Source organism: Arvicola amphibius, chromosome 2, assembly GCF_903992535.2.
Source record: "Arvicola amphibius chromosome 2, mArvAmp1.2, whole genome shotgun sequence".
Lineage (NCBI taxonomy): Eukaryota > Metazoa > Chordata > Mammalia > Rodentia > Cricetidae > Arvicola > Arvicola amphibius.
Genome location: NC_052048.2, coordinates 144,571,108 through 144,597,467, shown reverse-complemented (window position 1 = coordinate 144,597,467; position 26,360 = coordinate 144,571,108). Strand labels below are relative to the sequence as shown.

The following is a 26,360-nucleotide window of genomic DNA, read 5'->3' as shown; positions in this document are numbered from 1 at the left end:
CTTAATGTCTCAATGTGAGGCTGTCTGGATGCTGTAGCTGACTCAGATCTGCTTTCTCTTCCTGATTGAAATCTTTGCTTTGTACAACCTGCTTAGTGTTTGGTAGGACCTATGACTCTGCCAAGTAAAGAAGCAGCCTGTATGAGCTGGGCACTATCTCAGTTATTCATTTTCCCCCTCAGCAATACCCTTGGTCTGATGCAGCAGTGAAATATGGAGTAGCAGAAGCATCCATAGAGAGAAATAGATGAGGAACAGATTGAGAATAGTATTGGGGAAAAAATCATACCTGGTCTTTTGAGGAGTTAGCCTTGATGGTATAGAAGGAAGACTTTCCAAATTAAGAGAAAAGAATATGATATAGTTCCAGGGTCATGACATGTAGCCTTGGAGAGGTAAAAAAGAACAGTTTATCTATTACTGTCAAGAGGCAAATAGTGAGAAAATAAGTAACAGATGTGAGCCCATCTTTGAAAACAGAACCTCTCTCTGAATTGGATCAGCACACACTTGAAAATATTACCAGTATTAGAGAAGTAGAAATCCATGTTGTGATGCATACTCATAGACTCAGAGTTGCTGGATTCTAATGCTTCCTACCAAGTGCTATGTGGTGCAGCTAGGACTCCCTCTCACAGTGTCAGTGGGAACCTGGTGGCTTCGTGTGCAGTTTAGATTTGGGATCCAGTAGTTCTGTACGTAGAAAATACCCAGAAGAGATGAGTCATAGTATACACTGTAGTTTGTCATTAAGCATTCTACCAGCTTTCCTCTGAGACACAATTTCCCAACCCCAGATGTAACATTTTCACTTGGGGAGACAATAGTTCAGTGTGCTCAAGGATTGAAGTTTGCAGGTGTATTATGCGATAAGCCTCAGAGAGACAGTGAACAGAACCAGTACACTGAGCACACTGTACATCTTCTTTTGCATAAAAAAAACCAAGAAGTACAGCCTTATCCACAGATACAGAGACAAGTGGTAGAATGGAACATGAGAAGAGGATTGACTAGATACACCTAAGATCAGCTTCCTTTTCGAGGTTATATGTGTCTTTCAAGTATGGGATATAGAACAGTGTATAACAATGCCTATGCCAAGTCAGTTTTAAGAAGACATGGAGGAACTGGAGAGATGGTTCAATGGTTAAGAGTGCTTGCTGCTTTTGCAGAGGACTGGAGTTCAGTTCCTAGTACACAGCTACCTGTAACTATATTTCCAAGGGATCTCACACCCTTCTCTGGCTTCCCACAGGCACCTGCACTCATGTGCACATACACACATAGTCACACACATATACATGTTAAGATTTTTTTAGGGCTAAAGAGATGTCTCAGAGGTTAAGAGCATTGGCTGCTCTTCCAGAGGTCCTAAGTTCAATTCCTAGCAATGACATGGTGACTCACAACCACCTACAATGAAATATGGTATTCTTTTGGTGTCCAGGCAGAACATTGTATACATAATAAATAAATCTTAAAAATTTTTGAGTCCTAGAGCCTTTTTTAAATTTTTTTATTTGTTGAGACTAGGTCTCCATCTATAGCCCCAACTGGCCTGGAACTCACACAAATTTGCCTGCCTCTGCGTCTTCCTCCACCTTCTGAATGGTAGGATTGTAGGCCTGTGACACTACACTTGGCTGGAGGCCATTTTTAAATCAGACTGTGATAATTAAGATTCCTTTTGTCTGTAGTTCTCCTCCTAGCAGGCGGGGAGGCTTCAGTCAGGATAATGCTGGACCAAAGAGAGCGTGCTGTTCTGTACTGTTGGGAACCTGCAGGTCTGGACAGACCTGATGTCACTGGTTGCAATGGCACTTTTTCCAGAAAGCTTTACCCAGGTGAAAATGTAACTTCTCTTTCAACAATCCACGGGCTATGGTTTTCTGTCACTGTTTGTAATATTTGTTTGTCCTCTGCTGTCTCTCCCCCTGAGATGGAATATTTTTCATGTCTACCTGCTAAAGGGATACTGTTGACACATGATAAAAGACTCAGGAACTCTGAACATTGTTGCTTGAGCAGTAGTGCAGTGACTCACATGCTCGTCACAGAAACTGGCAGCCCTGACTTTCTAGAAAGTATGTGGATCTGTTTTACAGGTTGCTGCAAAACTGTAGTGATGACAGTTTGAATGTTGCACTTCCAATGCGAATGCTTGAGGTGTTTTCATCTGAGAATACATACTTGCCTGTTTTACAAGATTCTAGCTATGTGGTGTCGGTGATTGAACAAATTTTGCACCACATGGTTCACAATGGTAAGTGGGGCAAACCTGTGGAGGTGGGCATTGTTGTGGAGGCATGCATTGTCTTGTGTGCTGTTGAAGGATGGTACTGCTCTGAACAACACACTATGATCTTCAGAACAGAAGCTGTGCGTGTGTGTGCCTTCTGGGAGAGTGACACAGCCACTGGGTCCTAGCATTGGTCCCAACCTCTGGAAATGCAGAAGTCTTTTTAGTGTCTGTACCTAATTATTCTTTGTCTTATAAAAAATAAGTTCCTCTGGTTAATCATAAAAGGAGCTGGTTTAAGGCCGGGTGTGGTGGTACGTGCCTTTAATCCCAGCGCTTGAGAGTTAGAGGACAGGCAGGTTTCTGTGAGTTTGAAGCCAGCCTAGTATGCAAAGAGTTCCAGGACAATCGGGACTGTTAAACAAACCCTGTCTTGGAAAAACAAAAAATGTTGGTTGTTCTTGAAAGTTATAAATTACTATTACTACAAAGTGTTAATAACTGATTTTATTGAAGTATTAACCTATATAGATGAGCTGATATAGATTAAAACCAAAAAATTATGGTCTCATTCATTTTTACTGTTTGTAGAGCTTAGTAAGTGTAAATACCCCTAACTTGCTTTGTTAAAAATCTCAGAAAACTACTGACTTAGTGAAAATCACAGTGATGAAATTTATTGAGTTTGATTTTCTAAGAAATAGATTCATGATGGCATTGAACTTGAATGAACTTGTATACTGTATATATCCAGTTCAGGCTAAGCATTTGATGATAATTTTCTTTTTCCTGTTTTCTAAAACTATTAGGAAGATAATCATGAGCTGCATCTCCTTTGAAATGTTTCTAAAAATGAAAGGTGATTGAAAATCTCCCATCAAGGGGGCTGGAGAGATGGCTCACTGGTTAAGGGCTCCGTCTAATCTTCCAGAGACCTGGGTTCAATTCCTAGCACCCACATGGCAGCTCATTGCTGCCTGCGACTCCAGATTCAGGGGATCCCACACCTTCACACAGACATACATGCAGGCAAAATATGAATACATATAAAATAAATGAATAATTTTTTTAAATCTTCCATTAAAACTGCTGCTTTTGTTGTGTGCAGTGGTGTGGCTGCTTTTCACTTGTTTTAGTGAATTATTTTGTGGTGTTACTCTGTCCAGATTGTGGTCTTTAAGTAGGTTGTTGTTTCTTCTAAAAGAAACCTGGGAGCTCCTACAGACAAGCAGGTCTTGGTCAGGCTAGCTGGGTAGCATGAAGGTCTTAAGGATACTGTAGACTGAAGGACATTAACTGTCTGAATCCATGACTTCATTATAACACTAAGGGAACCCACAACATTAATTCCATTCTGAGGTGTTTGGAGTGTGATCAGAAGGTCACATTATGGATCTTACTGGGATTATAGGATTATGAGTCAAGCATGTTGATTAAATAATACCAGACAGTTGGCGGCTTGATTACTTAGTAGCTATTTGTGATATTAAGAAGTACTAATTCTTGAGGCCAGCCTGATCTACAAAGTGAATTCCAAGACAGCCAGTGCTCTTACACAGAGAAACCCTGTCTTGGGGCGGGGAGGGGGGAAAGGTACTAATTCATTTTTAGCTATGATAATGGTCCTCTTAAAATATTTTGCAAGTCCATGGTGGCGCACACCTGTAATCCCAGAACTCAATAGGCAGGCAGATCTCTTGAGTTCAAGGCCAGCCTGGTCTACAAATCAAGTTCCAGGCCAGCCAGAGCTGTTATACAAAGAAACCCTATCTTGAAAAAAAATTAATCTTTTCATGATATACTGAAGTAATTATGTCTTTGGTTTGCTTCTGAATGAATAGGTAATGGTGTGTCAATACCGGCATTGTAGGCATTGTTGATGCTAACTAAGCAGTAGATATGAGAGTCTATGTGCCATTCAGGTCTTAGCAAAATCAATGTAGCTGGATGTGGTGACTCACCTGTTATCATAGCACTTGGGAGACTGAGGAAGGAGGATTCCTATGAGTTTGGTGCCAGACTGAACTACAGAGTGAGACTCTAACCCCTTTTCATCTATATAACTTTGTAAAACATTTAAAAATGGATGATGGCGGGGCTGGAGAGATGGCTCAGCGGTTAAGAGCATTGCCTGCTCTTCCAAAGGTCCTGAATTCAGTTCCCAGCAACCACATGGTGGCTCACAACCATCTGTAATGAGATCTGGTGCCCTCTTCTGGCCTGCAGGCAGACACAATACTTTATACATAATAAATAAATATTTTAAAAAATTGGCGATGGCAATTGAGATACCTCAGTGAGTAAAGACACTTTCTGCCAGAAACTTGAACTGAGTTCAATTCCTGGGTTCATCAATGTAGAAGAGAACAGATTCCTCCAAATTGTCCTCTGAGGCTTCCCAAAAATAAATATATTTTAAAAATTTTAAGGCATTTCTCTATTGTAATGAAAAGGGGCACTAAATATAAATGTGTTTTCCCTGTTTTTTTTTTTTTAGGGTATTATAGATCTCTCTACTTGTTGATTAATAGCAAACTTCCATCAAGTATTGAATATTCCGATTTATCGCGAGTTCCTATAGCAAAAATTTTGCTGGAGAATATCCTAAAACCATTGCACTTTACATACAGCTCCTGTCCTGAAGGTGCAAGGTGGGTGAGTGAAGATTGGGCAGTCACATGTTTTCTTTATTAGTATGTCATGGTTCATGGGGAAGTGTGCAGTGTACTTTTCTCTGGCTCGCCTGTGCCTAACATAAATTTGTAATTCTGATGATCTGGCTATTTATTTCCTGCTCTTTAGTACCCATCATGAAAAAAATACATTAATAGAAAAGATATAAAATCAAGTTCTAGTCTCTACTTTGGAATATAGATTATTTACTTAGGAAAACTTTTGGGGAAGTGATTTTAATCTGTGATTTGATGGGTAAGATATTTTGATTCTCTAAATCCCTTTTCCTTTTCAGACATCAAGTTTTCTCAGCCTTCACAGAGGAGTTTCTGGCAGCACCTTTTACTGATCAAATTTTTCATTTCGTCATTCCGGCGTTAGCAGATGCACAAACCGTCTTCCCTTATGAGCCCTTTCTGAATGCATTATTGTTACTAGAGAGTCGAAATTCAAAACGGAGTAGTGGAGTGCCATGGCTCTTCTATTTTGTTTTAACTGTTGGCGAGAACTATTTGGGTATGAAATGCAAGGTGTACTTTTCCTAGCTCCTGTATAGATAGTTGAACAGATGAGTCAGGAGAAGACTGCAGTAACATTTTATTATGAATTTCACAAATTGTTAGAAATCTTGAAGTCCAGGCTGTTTTCCTCATTCCTATTTTTTGATCAAAAAGCAAGATATAAGCTTTCCCAACTCTTAGCATTTAGTTCCAACTAAATTGAAGAGAGGGTCAGATTCCACAAGTTGAAGGCTTAATCCCTTGAAACTGCCTGCACTTCAGACCCTGTTGCATAAAATGGGTTGTTATCTTTGCTTCTGACCAAGTTACAAAATTGGGGTTCCTGAAACCCTTTCCTTGAGCCTGATAGTTTACTAGAGTCTGAGAAGCATGTTGACTGTTATAATCATTACAGCTGAGCAACCAGTAGTGTTGAGGTCTGTGGGGAGGTTATGGGGGCTTGAACACTTATCTGGTATGTTCAAGGGCTCAGAACCTTGTTCCAGTTTCAGTAGCCCTTTTCCTGATCACCTTTCTTTAGAAGCTGGGGTTGGGTTTAAAGTAAAAACCCTAGCCTGCTTATCACTTTACCTGTCCAGGTATTAGCACACCTTTAGGCTGTTTAGCCTTCAGTAACCTTAAGCAAAAACTCAGTGGGTGTGGCCAGAAGGGGCTTACAGGAGTGACCAAAGACTTTGCTGGTCTTATGTTCCCTGAAACAAAGACCAAATTCATTGCATAGTGTGCGGCAGTTTGGATTTAATTAAAACAGTAGGGCCTGTTTAGAAGTACCTCTCTGAATGAAGAAAGTGATGCCCAAATGTCTGAAGTAACTCTTAGTAACTCATGTGCTGATTATTTTTCAAAGGAGCACTGTCTGAGGATGGCCTGCTGATTTATCTACGAGTGCTCCAGACCTTCCTTTCTCAGCTACCTGCTTCACCCACTGGTACAGGCTGCCCTGATTCCACCAGTGACTCTGAGGATGATAATGAGGAGACTGACCAACCTACCAGCCCTGTAAGCAACCATACTAGAAGTATTCTTCTAGCTACTCAACTTTAGTTCTACAGCCAGGAAAGTATACAGGCCCTGTTAAGCTAAACTGGTCAGTCTTGTCCCCTGTCTACTCTTATTTCTACAGCTACTCCCAATTCCAGAATCAACTTGAGTGTCTCAGATTGCCAAAGGAAATAAAAGAAGTAAATGCCACACTTGCAGCTCAAGCAGCTTCCTTAGCACTGTATGACCAACATCAGCTCTCTCTGAGGGAGGCTGGGGAAGTAAAGTTATATACACTCTGCTTCCTATCTACGTTAAGATGTGGTGTAGGCTTTGTTACAGGATGCTCTTCCTTCCTGTGAGCAGAGGCTGATTTAGGAACAAAAGCGTGTATAAACCCCCTTCCTGACTGTTTTATTGCTGTTTCCATCTATGGAAAATGTTACTTCATTTTAAGTCATTCCCTCCCCATAGTACATAATGGTTTTAGGGGATCTCTTACAGTTTTATGCTTCGATTCCACTTTTCTTTCTCCTATCCTGGAGATTATTATTTCTTCTTTAGGTTGAGAATTAATTATCAAGTTATAAATAAACCAAGAACCACTTATTTCTGGGCCAGATCTTTTGTTCTAGTTTTTTTTTTTTCTTATATGTGTATAGGTTGTTTTGCAAGCATGTCTGTCTGTCTGCCAAATGCATGCAGTACCCTCAGAAGTCAGAAGAGGGTGTTATATCCCCTGGAGACTAGAGATATTTATGAGCCACCTTGTGGGTGCTGGCAATTTAACCCAAGTCCTCTGAAAAAGCAGCCCGTATTTTTAACAATGGAATCATCTCTCCAGTCCCCCTTTTAAGACTTTTTAAAGACAAGATCTCGTGTAACACCTCTAGCTGAGCTAGAACTCACTGTATAGCCCAGGCTGACCTTGCACTAAAGCCATCCTTATGCCTCTGCCTCCTAAGTGCTGGGATGACTGGTGTGGGCTGCCACATATAACTCTTTGGGGGTAGGCACAAGGTTTCACTGTCTAGCCCTGGTTGGCTCCAAACTCATAGAGATTCTCCTGATTCTGCCTCCTGGGTGCTAGGATTAAAGGTATGTACCATAATATACCTGCTAAACCTGTATTTTAAATTTTATTTATTTTGTAGGGTTGGGGATTAAACTCCTGGCTTTGAGTATGCTAGATAAGTGCTCTACCTCTGAGCTGCTTCCCTAGTCCACCTGACTTCTTAATTCTTAAGAATTTAAGTATATTTTGTTGGCTCATAAGAATTATATGATGAGCTTGGCAGTGGTGGCACATGCTTTTGATCCCAGCACTCAGGAAGCCAGAGGCAGGCGAATCTCTTGAGTTCAAGGCAGCCCAGGTCTACAGAGTTAAGTTTCAGGATAGCCAGGCTACACAGAGAAACCCTGTCCCCAAACAAACAAACAAATTACATGATGGGGTGGGTCTGGTGGAGTATACCTTTAATCTTTTCACTTGGGAGCCTGAGGCAAGCAGATCTCTGAATTTGAGACCAGCCTGGACTACAAGAACCAGTTCCAAGATAGCCAGAGTTACACAGAGAAACCGTATCGAGAGAGAGAGAGAGAGAGAGAGAGAGAGAGAGAGAGAGAGAGAGAGAGAGAGAGAGAGAGAGAGGCATTGGCAATGGAACTAAGGAACTTAGGATGTAGTTTAGTGGTACACTATTCTCTTGCCTAGCATGCTCCAGGCCCTGGGTTTCATTCCTGATAGCATCCCCTCTGCAGGGGAGAGGGAGAAAAAAATAAAACCACCCTGAAATAGGGATAGATAGGCTATCCTTATTTACAGGGGTAATAAGTTAGGACAATTTGTCACTAATCTTATTGGGTCAGATCCGATATGTTCATGGTTATATTATTACCTTTTCTTTCCTCTGATACTTAATTAGGTAGAACTTAATGTGATTGTAGGAGACCTCTCCAAGGTCAAAGTTGCTCTATAAGCCAAGTGCCATGACTTACTACTATAATCATGGAAAGTAGAAGCAGGAGGATCTCAAGTTTAAGATCACCTTGAGCTAGCTACCTAGTGAGTTTGAGGGCAGGATGAGCTATGTAGGAAGACCATGTCTCAAACCCTCCCCGCCAAAAACGTTTACCCTCAACTCTTTTTGACTTTCTGATTTCAGTATAGTGTTTTCACTTATGTATAGTAGATTGCAAAATTTTGTGTATCAAAACCAGCAACACTACCATTGTGTTCTCAAGGTTCAAGTTTAATGGATGGGATTTAAGACTTTTACTCTAAAGGATTGTTGGATTTGGTGAATTACTATAAGTTTTCAGATAATTGACAGTGCTGCCACAGTCACTCTCATGTATGTTTTTGTGTGCACATATGTCGGAAAAAGCATATATCTTTAGTCAATACTGTAAATTAGTAAACCACATGACATAGGTTTTATTCAATAAATTAAACCTAGTGAAGTTATCAAACACCAAATTTATTTTGTATTTTGCATATTCTTTAAATTTTTTTATTGTCTCATAATCTAAAGTAGACATTTCACTAGATGATAGTTTTACTTGGTGTCTCAGTACAACTCAGATCAATGATATATGGAATGAATTTTTCTTAAGATATAAATGCTAAAATATATGCTGAATTGTAGGCAGAACTTGAGAATTCAGTAGTTGGTGTCCTGCTGTGGTGAACAGAGTGGATGCCTGGTGGTGACTGTCCTTGAGGGGTTAGATTGCCTCGGGGTATGTTAGAAAATACTGGGAGGTAATGGAATGTGGCTGATAGGTAAGACTTTGTGTTTTCTCCAGAAAGGTGTAAAGTGATAGGTGACTGCTGGGTAAGTTCTAGCAGCACTCCACTCACTCAGATTCACTCTGTTGTATGTAGGAGGATGGCAGGGTCTCAGCCCCATACATCACTGAAGAATGTCTGAGAAAGCTGGATACGAAGCAGCAGACCAACACCCTGTTGAACCTGGTGTGGAGGGACTCAGCCAGTGAGGAGGTCTTCACGAGGATGGCTTCCATCTGCCACACACTGATGGTGCAGCACCGTATGATGGTGCCCAAAGTCAGGCAGGTCTCTTGGGGTCGATGTGCACAGGTGGGGGAGTGTGCTTTCTCCCTATGAATCATGAAATGTGAATTGTGACCTCTTTGTCTGTTTTCTGATAAAAGAGGACAAAGGATACTGGACTCACCATACCCTTCATAAAAATGAGAGACTTCTTTTTCTTTATGGAACCATTTATTATTGTATATCCTTCCTGGTCCTGAGTGTGGTATAGTAGCAAATTTCTTCAGCTAGCTTCGCTTGCAATAGTGTCTTACATATCAGTGTTTAGGCCTCAACATACATTTTTAGAAAGCTGTGTGTCAGTATGCTGAATTTCTTTTTAGGCTTTCTTCATGGTGTATTTTAGCCATGTTTCCTGTGCAAATTACTATAGTCAGTAAAAACACATGCATGCATACATACATACATACATACATACATACATACATACATAGAAATGTAAACTGTGAAAGAAATTTTTAAATGGGCTGTGATGGTGCACATCTTTAATCCTAACACTTAGGAGGCAGAGGCAGGCGGATCTCTATGTTAGAGGCCAGCCTGGTCTACAGAGCCAAGTTCCAGGACAACCTAGGGCACACACAGAAACCTGTCAAGAAAAGAAAAGGAAAGAGAAAGGAAACTTTTGGTTGGGATAAAGCAAAATATGTAAGTTTTTAAATGTAGCCTGTCACTTGGGCTCTCTGCTGTAATGAGCCGTTCACTCCTTGTAGTCAATTGCAGTAGAGCAGGTGTGAGACACAAAGGTGCCTCACCTTGATTGGGGCACATGATCAATAACAGGAAGTATTTTAGTCATGTTTCTTTCACAGTTTACATTTGTATGTATGTATGTATGTATGTATGTGTTTTTACTGATTATATTACATACCTTGCTTTGGATGGTAATTTTTGAACATGAGCATTGCTGCCTTGGTTGTGCTTAATATCAAAGGTGTTTAAGGACAAGAGTGAATAATGTCCAGTGCAGTTTTAGCATGGACCATGAGCCTTACAGTCTTTCTAAGCATTTAAGAACATCCTATCACAGCTGCTTTACCATCAAGAAAAGAAGAAACATACATGAATTTGTTCTTGCTATTTGTTCTTGGTTAATACATTTTAAGAAATACTTAAGCTAAAAAGAAAAGAATAAAGCAACTTTCTGTGTTGGCTCAATTTTATGAGTACAGCCCTGTTTTCTCTGAGCAACTATCCAGGACTTTTTATTTTATTTATGTTTTAAATATAGTAAATTTTTAAATTTAGGCTGTTTTGGGTTTTTTTTTTTTTGAGTATTTTCTATTTTCAAAGCTGAGATTGGTAGGTTTAGTTTCTCTTTAGTGTTGGCTCTCAGGATTATAAAGGGTGTGGTAGTCCGTTTTGTACTGATAGAGATTTCTGAGACAAGCATGGGTATGAAGAAAAGACAGAGAACGCTATATGTAAGGACACAATTCTGCATAAAGAAGGAGAAAAGGAGGATAGTGTATTATTCTGTGGTTGTATAAGGAGATTGGCTGCATGTACAGTTAGCTAGCTGGAATGATCCAGAGGTGGGGAGAACTCTTTCAACTGATGCTTTATGTTTAGTTTGTTATCGGGTCACCTAATTTTCTTTGAACTAGTAACTTGGTTACAAACTTCTTTTTGAGACTAGGTCTTGCTCTTTTAAATGAGATCCTTAGGGAGGGCCTACAAAGCTTTGGACAGCTTTCTGGCAGCCATATTCATTGGTTATAAGCCAGACCATGGGTCATGTCTTGTCCTTTCATACTTTAGGGGAAATGGTTATGCTGGTAACTAGAGTTTGTGTTAGGTTGTGGATTAACTATTATATAATGTGTGCATGCCTTATAAGTATTTCTATAATGCTTTAAAGAAAACAGTAAAGGCATAATGAGACAAATTTTGTTTGCCTGTGATTTTGTGTCCTTTAAGTTATGTTGTCAGAATATATCAATAGATTAAGTAAACTTTGCTTGAAAATCTGCATTCTGTTTATGAGTGAAGATTATATAAAACTAATAACTTGTTAAACATTTTAACAACTCTGTTGGATTCTTATCTAGTTTAAGCTAATTTCATGTAGTTTATTGTTAAACACAATAGAAATAGGACTGTCTTTTCAAGATTAGCACTATATTAATGTATTATGAGTTTTTGAAAACTAAGTATTCTTTAAACATTTGTAAGAATTCTCAAGGCATAATTTATTGCTGATGTGGTAGCACATGCATATAGTGCTAGCACTGGAGAGGTAGAGGCAGGAGGATCAAGAATTCAAGATCATCTTTGGCTGTATGAGACTCTGCTTTCAATATAAAAAGAAAGGGAAAGGACATATGTAAATTTGGAAGAGATGCGCACCAGAATCATTTTAGAATCCCATCCCTTTTAAAGTTTTCATTTAGTAGTGTTAAGGAATGGTAAAGGATGGCAGCATCCTGAGTGGTGAAAACCACTTCTCAACTAAAACAGGTTTATGTGCTGGAGCTAGATGTGTGTTTTGACTTGTTTGAGTCAGTGTCTTTTTATGCACCTCCTCGATTTTTTTTTTTAATTATGTGGGGAGCAGTGCCCATGGAGGCCAGAAAAAGGTCAGGGGACCTGGAGTTAGAAGTGGTTGTAGCCACCAGTGTAGCTGCCAGGATCTGCACTTAAGTCCTCTGCAAGTGCTGAGCCATATTTCCAGCCCTTAGGGTTTTGTTCTCCACACAGGCTTTCAGGTTCCCATGTAGCCCAGGTTGGCCTGGGACTTATAATAATACTATTTTCTCAGTTTCCCAAGTACTCACATGTGAGCTGCCACATTTATCTGGGAAAGTGTGATTTTAGAGTCTACTCTTAAAAAAAGAAAACCAGTTAGTTTTACAGGGAAATGTCTGCTCAAAGTGGTTATAGTTTTGGAATTGAATTGTCAGTTTAACACAGCTGTGTATTTAAAGATTTTCTTCACTGGTCAGTGGTGGTGCACACCTTTAATCCCAGCACTCCAGAGGCAGAGGCAGGCAGATCTCTGTGAATTTGGGCCAGCCTGGTCTACAGATCAAATTACAGAACAGCCAGGACTGTTTCACAGAAAAACCTGTCTTGAAAAAAGATTCTGTTCTATACTTCTAGTTTATCTATGGAGGTTCTCAGCTTATTCAAGGTGAACTAAGTTTTAAATTTTTTTATTACCTCTGAGGATGTTTGGGATTTATTTTTAATCTTGCATATCTCAGAAGCAAACTGTTACATCTTATTTTAATACTTCTTTGCCAAGAAGTGATACCTTCAGCAGCAAAATGCAAAGTGTGGCATTTCTACCTACATGCTAGAAGGATTGCTTATGTCTTGCTATGTTTCTAAAACCTATGAGGCTACCCACAGAGGGTCTCAAGACGGCAGGAATGTCTTGGGTATGAGCCATGTCTCCAAAGTGTTCAGAAGCACTGGCCTGAGTGTATAAAATTGTTGCTGTTCCCTAATTAACTTAAAGGGTTGTTGCAGTGAATAAAGTATGAGTGCTTTTAATCTATCTCAGTACATGGCAAGAACAAGTCACTTCTTTACCGCTTGGAAATAGAGCCCCAAACTAAATTACCTTTAGTAATTTAATTAAAAGGTCTAATAATTTGTTTTATTATTGCCCATTGAATAAATACAAATATATCAAATTCAGCCTTAAATATAACTTGAACTATGTAGCCTTTAAAATGATATTTTATAGCTGGGCATGGTGGCACACACCTTTAAGGCAGATCTCTGAGTTTGAGGCCAGCCTGACCTACAAAGCGAGTTCCAGGAAAGCCAGGGCTACACAGAGAAACCCTGTCTTGGTGGGGAAAAAAAATAGATGTTTCAGAAAGATATTATTCTTCATAGAAATCTTAGTAGAACTACCATAAGATGATGTTTTAGAAGACCATCCAGTATAAATTAGACACAAGGGTATATAATCGAGAAGGATTACTAGCTGTGGTTATTAGATATTTTATTAGATTATTGGTATATTAGATATTACTAGATATTTTCTGAATGGGTGAAGTGAAATACTGCTTTATCCTTGTTCTGTTTTGATTTGTTCTTTTCAGAAAAAGCTCAAAAAAGACATGCATTTTGAAAGCATATAAAATTACTATAGTTTTTAAGTTTAATTTCTTGATTGACAAGAACTAAAATAAGCAAATAGGGCCTATTAGGATGTTTTCATGTGAAAAGTTTGTGGGTTTTTTCTTTTGTTTACTTATTATTTGGGAGAAGTGGCATTTGTATACCATGGACTGCTTGTGGGAGACGGAAGACAGAAAACCTTTAGCAAAGAGTCCAATCTCTCCTTCCACCATGTGGGTCCTGGGGTTGGCAAGTTCTTTTACCTACTGAGCCATCTCATTAGCCGTATAAGGAATGGCACTCTTATATACATATACACAGATAAAAAGTTGAGCATGTGATAACTACTTTAAACATCTCAGATACAAGGTGTGTATTATTTCCTAATATAGCTCTAATTTTCTACAGTATGATTTTTTTTCTTCCTTTTTTGGAGGTATTACTGTAGCTCAGGCTGACTTAGAACTCATTGTGGTATCAACTTGATGGCAAGCCTTCTGCCCCAGTGTTAGGATTATATATGAGCCACCAAACCCAACCTCTTTTTTAAAATAGTCTTTTTCTAGTCTTTTGAAGTAGCCTTTTGTGGATAATAATGCCAGCAGACAGTATGGTTAAAGTTAGCCTACTTTGTCTCATTGTTGTGTTTCTTTTCTTTCTTTTTTTTTTTCAAATTTTTGTTTTGTTTTGAGACAGGTTCTCCCAATATGTAGCCCTAGCTGACCTAGAACTGTCTGTGTAGACCAGGCTCCTCAACTTTACAGAGACCTATTTGTTTCTGCCTATCAGGTTCTGGAATTAAAGGCATGTACTGCCATGTCTGGCAACATACACATTTTTAATATTTTTCATTGCTTCCAGAGGGTTCTTTAGAAGTTCCCATTGTAATTTTGAGTCTCACCCAGTCGTGTTTCAATGTGGAATTTCAGTGTTGATACCACTTCATCATGAACCTTTGACAGACATTTTTATAAGTTTATACTTTTGAGATGGGCAGGAGTTCCCTTTCTGATACAAGCAGATTGTAAAAGGCAGTTTGCAAAATAATCTTTTTATTATATTATTATTAATTATTAATATTTTGCTGATGTATATTGGTGTTTTATTTGCACCCCAGAAGAGGATGTCGGATCCTATGGGACTATAGTTACAGATGATTGTGAGCCACTATGTGAGTACTGGGAATTGAACCCAAGTCCTCTGGAAGACCAGCCAGTGCTCTTAACTGTTGAGTCATCCCTCCAGCCTGCAATATAATCTTAATAGAGCCTTGCCAGTTCAAGATTTTATGATTGCCCTGTGTGGGTGCCCAGGCTTGAAATCCTGATTCTCAGGCAGCTAATATGGGAGATCATGAGTTCTTAATCCCAGGCTAGGCTACACTGTTGAACACACGAAAAATGATTTCAGGATTCTGTGTAAATGTCATACTTTTCCCTGGTTTTTTGTTTGTTTGTTTTTTGGGGTGGGGAGGGGATCTCATGTAATCCAGGGTGGCTGCAGACTTGGCTGTATAGACCAGACTGACCTCAGCCTGAAAGATCCACCTGCCTCTACATCCAGGTTGCTGGGATTTAAAGTGTGTAACATTTCACTACTAATTTTTTAAATAAAATTTTATTTTTAATTCTATATGTGCAGTGTATATGATATAGTACATGTACCACAGTGGAGTGTGGGTGCCAGAGGACAATTCTGTGGAGAAACTTTGTTTTTCCTTCTACCACAAACTGACTTGTATGCTAGTTATTTGGATTCTTTGCCCCTTGCTTTGTATATTAGGCTCAGTGAATGACGGGAACAGAGATGCCACATAAAGGACATGTGATTGCTATGTTGATATTTAAGATATACAGTATTCTCTTGTGGTGGCACTGCCTTTAAATTTTTATCTCACAATCATTTCTAATGTATCTCTTCCATTGTGAAAATTGTTTAGTTGTATTTGCTTAATTAGTTGTTGTTTTCCTACTTTGTCTTAAAATGTGTTTACTAAATCACATCCCTGTCCTTTTTTTTTTTTTTTTTTCCCGAGACAGGGTTTCTCTGCAGCTTTTTTAGAGCCTGTCCTGGAACTAGCTCTTGTAGACCAGGCTGGCCTCGAACTCACAGAGATCCGCCTGCCTCTGCCTCCCAAGTGCTGGGATTAAAGGCATGCGCTACCACCGCCCGGCCTAAATCACATCCCTGTCTTACAGACATGTTTTCCCATCAACATTAGCCTATATTTTTGTTGGTTTCATCTCACATACAGATATTTGATTTTTTTTTTTTTTTAGGTTTAAATTCTGTTTTTTGTTTCTGACCCAAGGTCTCAGGCTGGTCTTGAACATGTTATGTAGCCAAGACTAGCCTTAAACACTTGGTCTTCCTTCTTCTGTCTCCTAACTGCTGGGATAAAAGTATATGCCACCACACTAAGCACATTTAAATTAATATTATTGTATTTTAGTAAACCTTATTGTGGGTAGGGCAACCTAAACTTAAGTGAAAGCAGCCATGAATTCTCAGTACTGATGGATCTGGGACTCAGTCTCAGGACAGTGAGAGTAGGTGAGAGCCAGGCTTTCCTGCAGCTAGGGCACATGTTTTCGTTTGCTTGTTTTCAGTTTCTTTACCACGGGGCCCATGTCAGATGTGAGCTTTTGTGGTATTAATGTAAGTGTTCTAAATTGTGTATTGTCTTCACTGCATGGTTGTGTAGCTTTATTTATTTATTTATTTTGTTTTGTTGTTTATTTTCGACTTGGAAATTTGTGGTTTGTTCAGAGAAATCTATGTAGTGTAGCTTTGATTTTTTAAGTTACGATTTGAATGAATAATTTCTTTTCCTCTTTTTCTGTTTCTCTTCAGGCTTCTCTACAGTTTAGCCTTTAATGCCAGATTTTTGCGGCACCTTTGGTTTCTCATCTCTTCAATGACAACACAGATGATCACAGGGTATGTGCTGCACGGGCTACAGATTCAGCCTGAGGGCATGGGAAGTGGCGGCTTAAAGAAAGGGTTGCACGGGTATTTAAATTACTGCTTATACTTGTTCTATCCTTTTTGAAAATTTTATTCTGAATGGCCTCAGTTTCACTCAAACACAGAAAAATTAGTGCCTAATTTTACAGTTAACTTATTTGTAAGCTTCATTAGCGTGTTGGCTTTATCTGAAGAGAAATTTGTTTTGAAAATCTCGGACATTGGGACTTTTCTCTTTGAAAACTTTGTTTCATTTTATATGTGGGGTGTTTGTTTTACCTGCATGTATATCTGTGTACTACATGTCTTGTTGATGCCTGTGGAGATCAGAAGAGGCGTCAAATCCCTTGAGACTGTACTGGTGGTTATTAGCTGCCGTGGGGGTGCTGAGAATTGAACCCCAGTCCTCTGGAAGAGCAGCCAGTGCTCTAAACTATTGAACATCTCTCCAATCCCTGCTCTGCTCCTTTTGTTTGTTTGTATAAAGCAAAAAACTTAACCGCGTTGTAACTGTAACCTGGAGCTGACAGTCCTGGCTCAGCTTCTGGAGTACCAAGAGTACGGGTGTGCACCGTCTCATCCGGAAAACCTCTATCAGTGGTAGGAAAACTTCCATCCGTTTATATCATTATTCTGAATTACTTGGATCTTAATGATTCTTACATGAATAAGAGTTTTTCTCAGCCCACTGTGGTTGGTGACACTCATGAAGGCTGAATGGTTCAATCAACAGAGGTTAGAGACACCTAGATTAGATTCATACTTAGAAATTTTAAAATAAAAGGTTTTGGTGCATTTTAATCCTTCTGACATGACCTTGACTTAAACAATAGTTTACTTAGGGCAAGAGGAGATTGGAGATCATTAGGACACAGGAAATTACCACTGACCTGTAAGTAACTCAGCTTAGCAACAGAGATACTGCTATGGTCTGCCTGATAATTGCCTGTTTGTTTATGACATTTGTCTTTTGGTGAGGAAATGGAGTCACGATGTGTGAAAGAAAAATGATAATGTTAATTATATTAAATTATTAATACTACGTTACAATGTCTAAAGTTATAGAGAGTTTTTAAAAGCAATTTTTAAAGATAGTCGGGAATTTGGAGTTTCTTGTTATTTGTTTACTTTATTAAATAAATTCCAGAAACATAAACAATGTATTAGTATATTTGTACTTAATATGTCATCATACTACTTTTGGGAATAAAATGAAAAATGAAACATCTGGTTTTTCTGAAAATGACAGTGAATTTAGTGTGAGACTAGCCCAGTGGGGAGACTCAGGAGACGGTCTTATCGTCTCATCAGGTAACCAAGAGGGCCCGTGTCCAAATGCGATGCAGCCTGCACCTCACCCAGGCCAGCAAGTCTAGAAATGGGAGTGGATAGATGTGTGGGTGTTTTGTTTTGTTTTGTTTTTTGTTTGTTTGTTTGTTTGTTTTGTTTTTGTTTTTCGAGACAGGGTTTCTCTGCAGCTTTTTTAGAGCCTGTCCTGGAACTAGCTCTTGTAGACCAGGCTGGCCTCGAACTCACAGAGATCCGCCTGCCTCTGCCTCCCGAGTGCTGGGATTAAAGGCGTGTGACACCACCGCCCGGCTTGTTTTTTGTTTTTATGAGACAAGGTTTCTCTGTGTAGCCCTGGCTGTCCTGTAAATCATTCTGTAGTCTACCAGGCTAGCCTTAAACATACGGAGATCCACCTGCCTCTGCTTCCCAAGTGCTGGAATTAAAGGAATGCGCTGCCACCATGACACAACAAAAGGTTTGTTTTTATTCACGTGTGTTCTTTCCAGTATTTCCCGTTGAAATAAGAGACAGTTTAGTTTCTAACTTACTGAAGCTAAAGCAACCGACAGCCAGCAAACAGGCAACTTTACCAAAGGCTACTCTTCTTGTGGTCACTGCACTGTCCACAAAGGACTCTCAGGGCGTCCCTAGACAGGAGCCCATTCAACAGGAAAAGCTGAAAACTCTTCAATAGGGGGAGGGAGTACTCTCCACGGACAGGTGCACATACTTATTTCTGAGGGTTACTACAAATGGCAGGGATTCATTTGAAGTCTGTAATCAACCAGCTTTTGATGTCCTACTTGTCACATTAAATTATAGACTTTTTATTTCCTTCCATGTCTCTTAAGATTGATCTGATGTGAGAAGGATGTTTGAGTCTGTGTTTGTAATATTAAGAATGGCCTGTGTTTCTTTTGTCTCTGGCCTCAGAGTCCACTGGTGACTCTTCTTCCAAGTTCCATATTCCTTCATTCAAATGACAATGATTAACTTCTTTCGCTCACCTCATGGAATTAAGGAGAGAACAAATAAGTTAATGTTGGTTAACAGCCTTATTCGTCTGCCTGAGTGATGCTGCGGTGGCTTATGGTAATGTAAGGACCAAGATTCACAACAAGAGTGATTCTTGAGGGCTTGCTCAGCACTGCTTAAATGTAGGAAACAATGTATACTCAGCAACTGTTTAACACTTGCTGGACCTTGTTCCCTTAAATATTATATGCTTCTTGGTTTTAAGTGATTTTTGTGGCTCTTCTCTGGGCTAGCAGGCTAAAGGGTACTGACTATTATCTCTTCTAATCTCAACAAAATATATGGCAATGAATTAATTTTTTGTGTGTGTTTATTGGAATTTTTAAAGATTTATTTATTTATTATGTATACAGTGTTCTGCCTGCATGTCTGCTTGCAGGCCAGAAGAGAGCACCAGGTTTCATTAGGGAGGTTGTGAGCCACCATGTGGTTGCTGGGAATTGAACTTAGGACCTCTGGAAGTCAGCCAGTGCTTTTAACCTCTCTCTATCCCCTTTTGGAGCCATCTCTCCAGCCCCTGTTGGAAAAAATTTTGTGGATGGCCTGGTGGCACAGTAAGACTCTCAGGAAGTGGAGCTAGGTTCTATTCTCGTGTGACTGGGCAGAGGAAGAAACCACTATTGTACCTGCTTAAGTCAGCTCTCAGCTTTCCTGGTTTTGGTAGTATAACAGGACAGTATGTATGTCTGTATGGATACATGCCCAAGGAGGCTGGAAGAGGACATCAGATCCCCTGTGACTAGAGTTAACAGATTGTTGTGACCTGCATAGAGTTTCTGTTCTCATTTTAGACCCTCCCTGAAGGCAGTACCATGCAGATTCAGAGTCCCATCTTCAACTGCCTCACTCACCAAGACACATACACACCCCACTCCCAGTAAGAACTAAAAGGCTTCTACTTTGCCGCCATACATGTGTGGTATTGGCTTCTTGGTCTTCACCCCTGCTCCTGTCTCCAAAATGCAACTTTTGGGAGCACACAACTTTGACCCCAGCACTCAGGAGACAGAGGTAGGGGGATCTGAGTGAGTTTGAGGCCAGCCTAGTCTACAAAGTGAGTTCAAGTACAGTCAGGGCTAAGAAAGAAAGGAAGGAGGGAGGGAGGGAGGGAGGAAGAAAGGAAATTAATTTTGTGGAAAAAAATCCACAGAGAGGCAAAAAAGTATAATGTATACTCAAGAAGGTGTAATATGACTCACAAGTCTCCATTGCAGAAGGGATGCTTTCTTGTTTTGAAAGAACTAGCATGTGTTCCATATGACAGACTTCCATTAGAAAGAAAGGAACAGATCACAGCTTGTAATAGGTAATAGAGACACAAATTTTTCTACAAAACCATCAATATAGCAGGCAGGGGAGCCACTTATAAACATGGACAAGAGGAACAAGGCACTGAGAGGAGTGGAAGCTGTGATTCCTGAAGGTTCTAATTTGTTTTCAATGTAGAACTGTTATCAGGGGGCTAGGTAAAATGTTCTGTGCTGCCACAAACATTGACATTTGTTAAATGGAAGCCTGGGGAGAGGGGACAGTTTTCCATGCAGGAGCCAAATCTTCATCTAAAACTGTCCAGTACTTTGGCCTGGGACTATGTCCACTCTCAGTAGCTGCCTAGACTTGTGGGTGGCAGGAACAGGGACCCATCAAACAGGTTGATCTGATGGACTCTTGTCTTTTCTGGTGCCTGTTATTAACTTGTGTTGTCTCAGGAAGGGACCTTTCCTTCCTTGTAAGTAGTTTTATCATTGATGTAAATTTATTTTCACTGAATATATTTATCTGATATCTTAATTCCTAAGATAAAACTTACCTTAAAATAGCCATTTTATTCTCCTTTCCCCTACTTTAGGTCTATGGTGCCATTGCTTCAGGTGATATCAAGGGGTTCTCCCATGTCTTTTGAAGATTCTAGTCGAATTATCCCCCTCTTTTACCTCTTCAGCTCCTTGTTCAGTCATTCGCTGATTTCCATACACGACAATGAGTTTTTTGGTGATCCCATAGAAGGTAAGAATTTTGAAAAATGGGTTTGCTGCTTGTGTCAGGGCCTGTTACTTTGAAAGAGGCTCTTTTTCCCCCTTGCTGTGTATATTGATTTAAAAAAAAAAAAACCTGGTAGAAAATTGGGTTGTTTCAGTTGTAGGTCAGAGACAATCATCCATGATGCCTTTCACTCTGGAGGAGCTAATCCTGCTGTCTCGCTGCCTTCGGGATGCCTGCTTGGGGATCATCAAGCTAGCATATCCGGAAACAAAGCCAGAAGTTCGGGAAGAGTATGTCACTGCATTTCAGAGTATTGGGGTCACTACTAATTCTGAAATGCAACAGTGCATACAAATGGAGCAGAAGCGATGGGTTCAGTTGTTCAAGGTATGTGACGTGGGAGAATGCATCTAGCACAGACTTGTGTCTGCTTGGTTCCTTTCAGAAGAATAGAAATGTAGAGGTTGATTTTAGGCATATTTTTTAATTTAATATAGTTTTATGCTTTAATAAATTAAATAATTTAATTTTCACACCTGAACATGGTATGAGGGTGTCACATCTCCTGGAACTTGAGAAACTGACTGTTGTGAGCTGCCATGTGGGTGCTGGGAATTGAACCTGGCTCCTAGAAGAACAACTGAGCCATCTATCTCTCCAGCCCCGCTTAAGGCATAATTTTAATTTTCAAAACTTTTAAAGAAAAAACATGTTTTTATTTTATATCTGTTTTGTTTTAAGACCTTGCTTTTGGGCTGGTGAAGGCTTTCTGCCAAGCCTGGAGACATGAGCTGAGGCTGAACCACACACAGTAAAAAGAAGGAGCTGACTCCTAAACATTGTCTTCTACCTTTCACATAAGTGCTACTGCACAGGATGAGAAGTAAAGGGGAGGGCAGGACGGAAGGGGAAGAGGGAGGGAAAACTGGTTGGTGTGTAAAATAAATGAAAAAATGTTATTTAAATAAAATTCAATTAAAAAATGGGAAAAAAGATGAAAAGTTAAAACCTTGCTTTTACACAGTTAATACATGAGTAAAATGTCTTAAGACTATTTGACAGGTTGAAGTAGTAATAAAAAATTTTAAATGTTTCCATTTTATTTTTCATTAACAGATCTTTTTTGGTGGTAAAAAATATTTTTTAATCCTTTGTAAAATGGAGTCATAAAGGTAGAATTGGTCTTTGTTTTTTAAGCATGCTGTGTATTTATTACTGTAGTATATGTTCATGTCTAACCATGGAGAAAAAGAAGTTATGGGGTACCATGGCTGGCATGCTGGCAGGAGACCACTACTGACTTGGGATGGAAAAAAAAAAAAGAGCAGAAAAAAAGTGCTTGACTCTGACCCCCATGCAATTTCTGCTGCAAACACATCTAGTCAGCTAAAATTGCTCGTTAAAGGAGTGAGAGCAGAAGAAATGCATCTTCCAAATTGAATGCTAGATTTACAGGCCGTTAATGCCAGCGACCTCTCGCACACTAATGTTCCATGAGAGTCATCAGCTGTCCCTTCAGGTCTTTTATCACTGCTTTTGTCAAGCTATCTATTTAATTGAAAGAAGTTAATTGAATGAAAATGATCAACTAAGCTTGTATTAATATTGCTAATGGAACTTTCTTCTTGGCCATGTTTGGAGAAAGATGTCAAGCTAGACTTTAGGAAAGACCCATTAATGCTTGCACTTAACCTGATGGGCTAATTAGGGACTGCTTATTCATCCTACAAGTCCATGAGAGTCTCTCTGCAGCCCATTCTGCCTGATTTTACAACACATTTCACTTAGAAGCATAAGCATTAGCAGTAGTGAAAGTAACTGATAATGTTTTGATTGTGTGAATACAGAGCTAATGCATCATTGAATTCATAATTTGTACAGATTGATGTAATACATGTTTGCACAATTAATTTTAATCACCTCTCTCTGCATTTATAAGTAAACTTTAAAAGTTGCCTTCTGAGCCCTTCCTTGAAGATGGGCTATTTTGCAACCTCTTCTAGGTTACAAATAAGCTAGCTCACCTACTTCAGAGTTGAAATGCTTGTGTGACCATTCGTGGATTTGGGCCATATGGTAGTGTGTATGTTTTCTTGTCTATATGTAATTAAGCTCTGGGATCTTTGCTAGTAACACTTCCCTTCTGTGGAACACTGGGTTTTTTGTGTACACTAGAAGATAACTTCACTGTTTTACAGTTACTACTGGGTATTTTATAACTTCATATGTCAGTCTTATCTTTGGGGCTTAGGAGTATCTGAATTTAATAATGCTCCATGAGATATTTTACACTCTGACCATATTTTGTTTTGCATAAACATTAAATAAAATTTTGTGAAGCCAAGTGCAATAATGAATGTTAGTAATTAATCCCAGATCTCAAGTTGCCAAGGCAGACTGATTGTAAGCACAGGGCCAGCCTGGGCTATATTGATTTCAAGATAAATTAAGCAAGACCCTGTCTCAAACACTCTCCTCTGAAATTTAGGTCAACATTCACTTTGTGTGTACTTTGACCTAACCCTGTGAAAAGAAATGAAATCCTGTTTTAGATAGCCTTGTTACCTTGCTACCATATTTAATAGGACTTATCAAAAGCAGTGTGTCAGGGAGGCAGACACATCTGTGTGCATTGCCACATAGAGAGCAGAGAGTGCTGTGGTAGATGATGATTCTTGCTCTCTTGATGTATGTATAAGTGAAAGAGAGAGTGAACCCAGGGCTTTGTACATGCTAGGTATGCATTCTACCACTGAACTACATTCAGAATCTTAATAGTTTGCTTTCTTTTTGATACAGGATTGGTTTAGGTTTGAAATTGTGTTTTAATAAAGACCTTGGCCTTAAATAGAATTGTTTAAAGGACATGTCCGCAATCTATTTTATACTACTTGCTATGAGTTGAGTCCTTGAAATTATACAAACCAGTATGGCTCATGAGTGATCAACTGCTATTAACTCTTGTAGGAGAAAATGACCTTTATATCAAATAACAGAAACAATAAGGAGCAGTCACTTTTTCCTAAAAGCAAGCATTGCCTGTCCATATAATAATGATTCTGTGTGGGAGATGTTAAATGTTGTCTCTGTACAGAGCCAGCCATGTTTTTCTGAAAGTACCAAAATGTCAGCACTATTTCTGTGTATTGCAGTTCCAAATTAGAGTTGAAATATTGTGATAAAACCAACCAAAGGAAGTGAAAGAATTTGCTATTGATTTCTGGCTTTCTGTTGACTGACGGAATTGCAAGCAAGTGCTGAGACGAGGCTTTGTCCTCCAGTGTAAGCATTTTCATTTTTCAGTCACAGATGACCCTCTTGAATTAATTTGTGTGAGAGGCTCTGTTGTCTGGTCACAGAACATAGAAGTTAAGTGCTTAGAGACATCTTTACTTGTCACTGTAGGAATTGAGATTGGTTCCTAAGTTCTGCATCAACAGTGTTAAAGCAGATCATGCATTTATCAACTTTATAAACTTCTTTTTGAAGTGTAATTTATGGCTATAATCACTTTAACCCTCTGAAGAGGTGGTAAATCCTGCTTGATGTGCCTTATCAAAGGCAATGTGTCAGGGAGGTAGGTACACAATATGTGCTGCCACATAGAGAGCAGAGGGTGTTGTGGGAGATGATTCTTGCTATCTTGATTGTCAGTTTGTATTTTCCACTTGAAAGGGAAAAAATGTGTTGAGTGTGCTAGTGAACCTGGTACATCCCAGCACTCAGGAGTGAAGGCTGAGTTGCTCACAGGACATAGAAAAACAAAGCTGAAACTTGGTTAATAGCTTCCTTTCTGCTGACTAGCCCTCATACTGTAGACCCAGTCAAAAGTTCATGTCTAGGGAAGTCTTACGCCATCGTGTAGAAGTTACAGTTGCTCTTTGCTAACCGAACATGACATACCTATCATGTTACCATCTAAATATATGCCTATAGAGTAGTTCTGCTATCAGCTTTGGTCAGAAAAGCTTATCTTTACAATGATCAGCAATTACTGCAGAGATTCATAACTGACTAAATTACTAAGAGTAAATGACCCATAAAATGGGACATCCATATTTGTCTTAGTGTTTCTGTTGCTGTGAAGAGACACTATGGCATCTCTTATAAAGAAAACCATTTTATTGGGGTCTGGCTTACAGTTCAGAGGTTTAATCAGTCCATTATCATTATGGCAAGAAGCATGGCAGCATGCAAGCAGACATGGTGCTGGAGAAGTAGCTAAGAGCTCTATCATTGGATCTGAAGGCAGTAGGAAAAGGGAGTGACACCAGGCCTGACTTGAGCATCTGAATTCTCCAAGCCTGCCCCCAGTGACACACTTCCAATAAGCCCACATCTCCTAATGGTGCCATTCCCTGTGGGTCTATTTTCATTCAATTCACTACAATATCCGAGGCTGTGGACCATAATAGATGAATTGGCAGAAAGAATACATGAATTAGAGAAAGGGAGTAGGTGTAGAATGCTGACTTTCAGGCATGACACGGCTGCTGCATTCTTGAACTCACAGCAGCTTTGCTTGTCTTTACAGTATTAGGTCCTCAGTAGCCTCTCATTGAGATTCAAGGAGCTCCTGAGATAAGATTTAAGATGTGCAGTTCATGAAAGAGGGAGAGAATTTTTCTTCAATAATATAGCCACTGGTAAGGTGTTCATGATTCTATAAACAAACTCACCTGTGCTCCTATTAACAATTATAACAAATCTTACTGGGATGCTCACACAAGAAGACATGAAAGGAGGAATGAGGAAAAGGCGTGGCGGGGTGGGTACTGAGTCGATGAATGTGCTTGATTGGGAGGCAGAGGCAGGAGAATCTGTGAGTTCAAGGACAGACTCCAAAACTACACAGAGAAACCCTGTCTTTAAAAGAAAACAAAACAAAAAAGCCCCACAGTTTTATGTAAAATTAATGCATATTAATTTCAAAAAAACATTATGAAGATGTGGCTTAGAAGTAAGTAAAATGTTTGCCTAGCATAGGCAAGCCCTTGGGTTCTGCCCCAATCACTAAAGAAAAAAGACAGACAAAACAACAACCCAAATTTTTAACAAAATAAATGGATACAAATGCAGTGTCCTAGCTGCAGTCCTGATGTGCATTTTTCACCAGGAGTCCCGGAGTGGTGTTGCATTTTGTAAAACTGGGCCTGTCATTGAGGGTTGGCTGGATGTTTGTTTATTGGTTTTGTTTTGTTTTTTAACTTTTGGTGACTAATTGAAGTGAATATAAGTTAGCAATTTTTTTTTTCTTTCAGGCATCTAACAAAGTTGTTTCAAAATACAGCTTTCTGTATTTTGTGATAGCTGAGGGCTGTGTACAGGGGTCACTTGTAAGGCAGCTCACACCTAACGTTCCAAGCCTTCACCATTGATTCCGTAAGCAACCCAGTGCTGGCTGCCCTGTACTAGGGAATGGAAGATGAACTCAGGCTAGGCCCTGGCATTATCATTGTGTAGTGAAGGCTTGAGGTAGACTCATTGTCTTCTTTCCATTCCCTGTAGGAGAACCTCT

General features: G+C 39.5%; 1 protein-coding gene across 1 annotated transcript in view; it reads left to right on the top strand.

Annotated features, from left to right (window-relative positions):
- Ube3c (ubiquitin protein ligase E3C) overlaps window positions 1-26,360 on the top strand; it is a 100,809-nt gene that overhangs the window by 27,636 nt on the left and 46,813 nt on the right. The window contains exons 6-13 of the mRNA XM_038319301.1: window positions 2,106-2,263; window positions 4,737-4,890; window positions 5,208-5,428; window positions 6,281-6,432; window positions 9,302-9,489; window positions 16,421-16,507; window positions 20,709-20,866; window positions 20,997-21,229. Coding sequence (XP_038175229.1) covers window positions 2,106-2,263; window positions 4,737-4,890; window positions 5,208-5,428; window positions 6,281-6,432; window positions 9,302-9,489; window positions 16,421-16,507; window positions 20,709-20,866; window positions 20,997-21,229 — 1,351 coding nt within the window. The remainder of the gene's footprint in view (window positions 1-2,105; window positions 2,264-4,736; window positions 4,891-5,207; window positions 5,429-6,280; window positions 6,433-9,301; window positions 9,490-16,420; window positions 16,508-20,708; window positions 20,867-20,996; window positions 21,230-26,360) is intronic.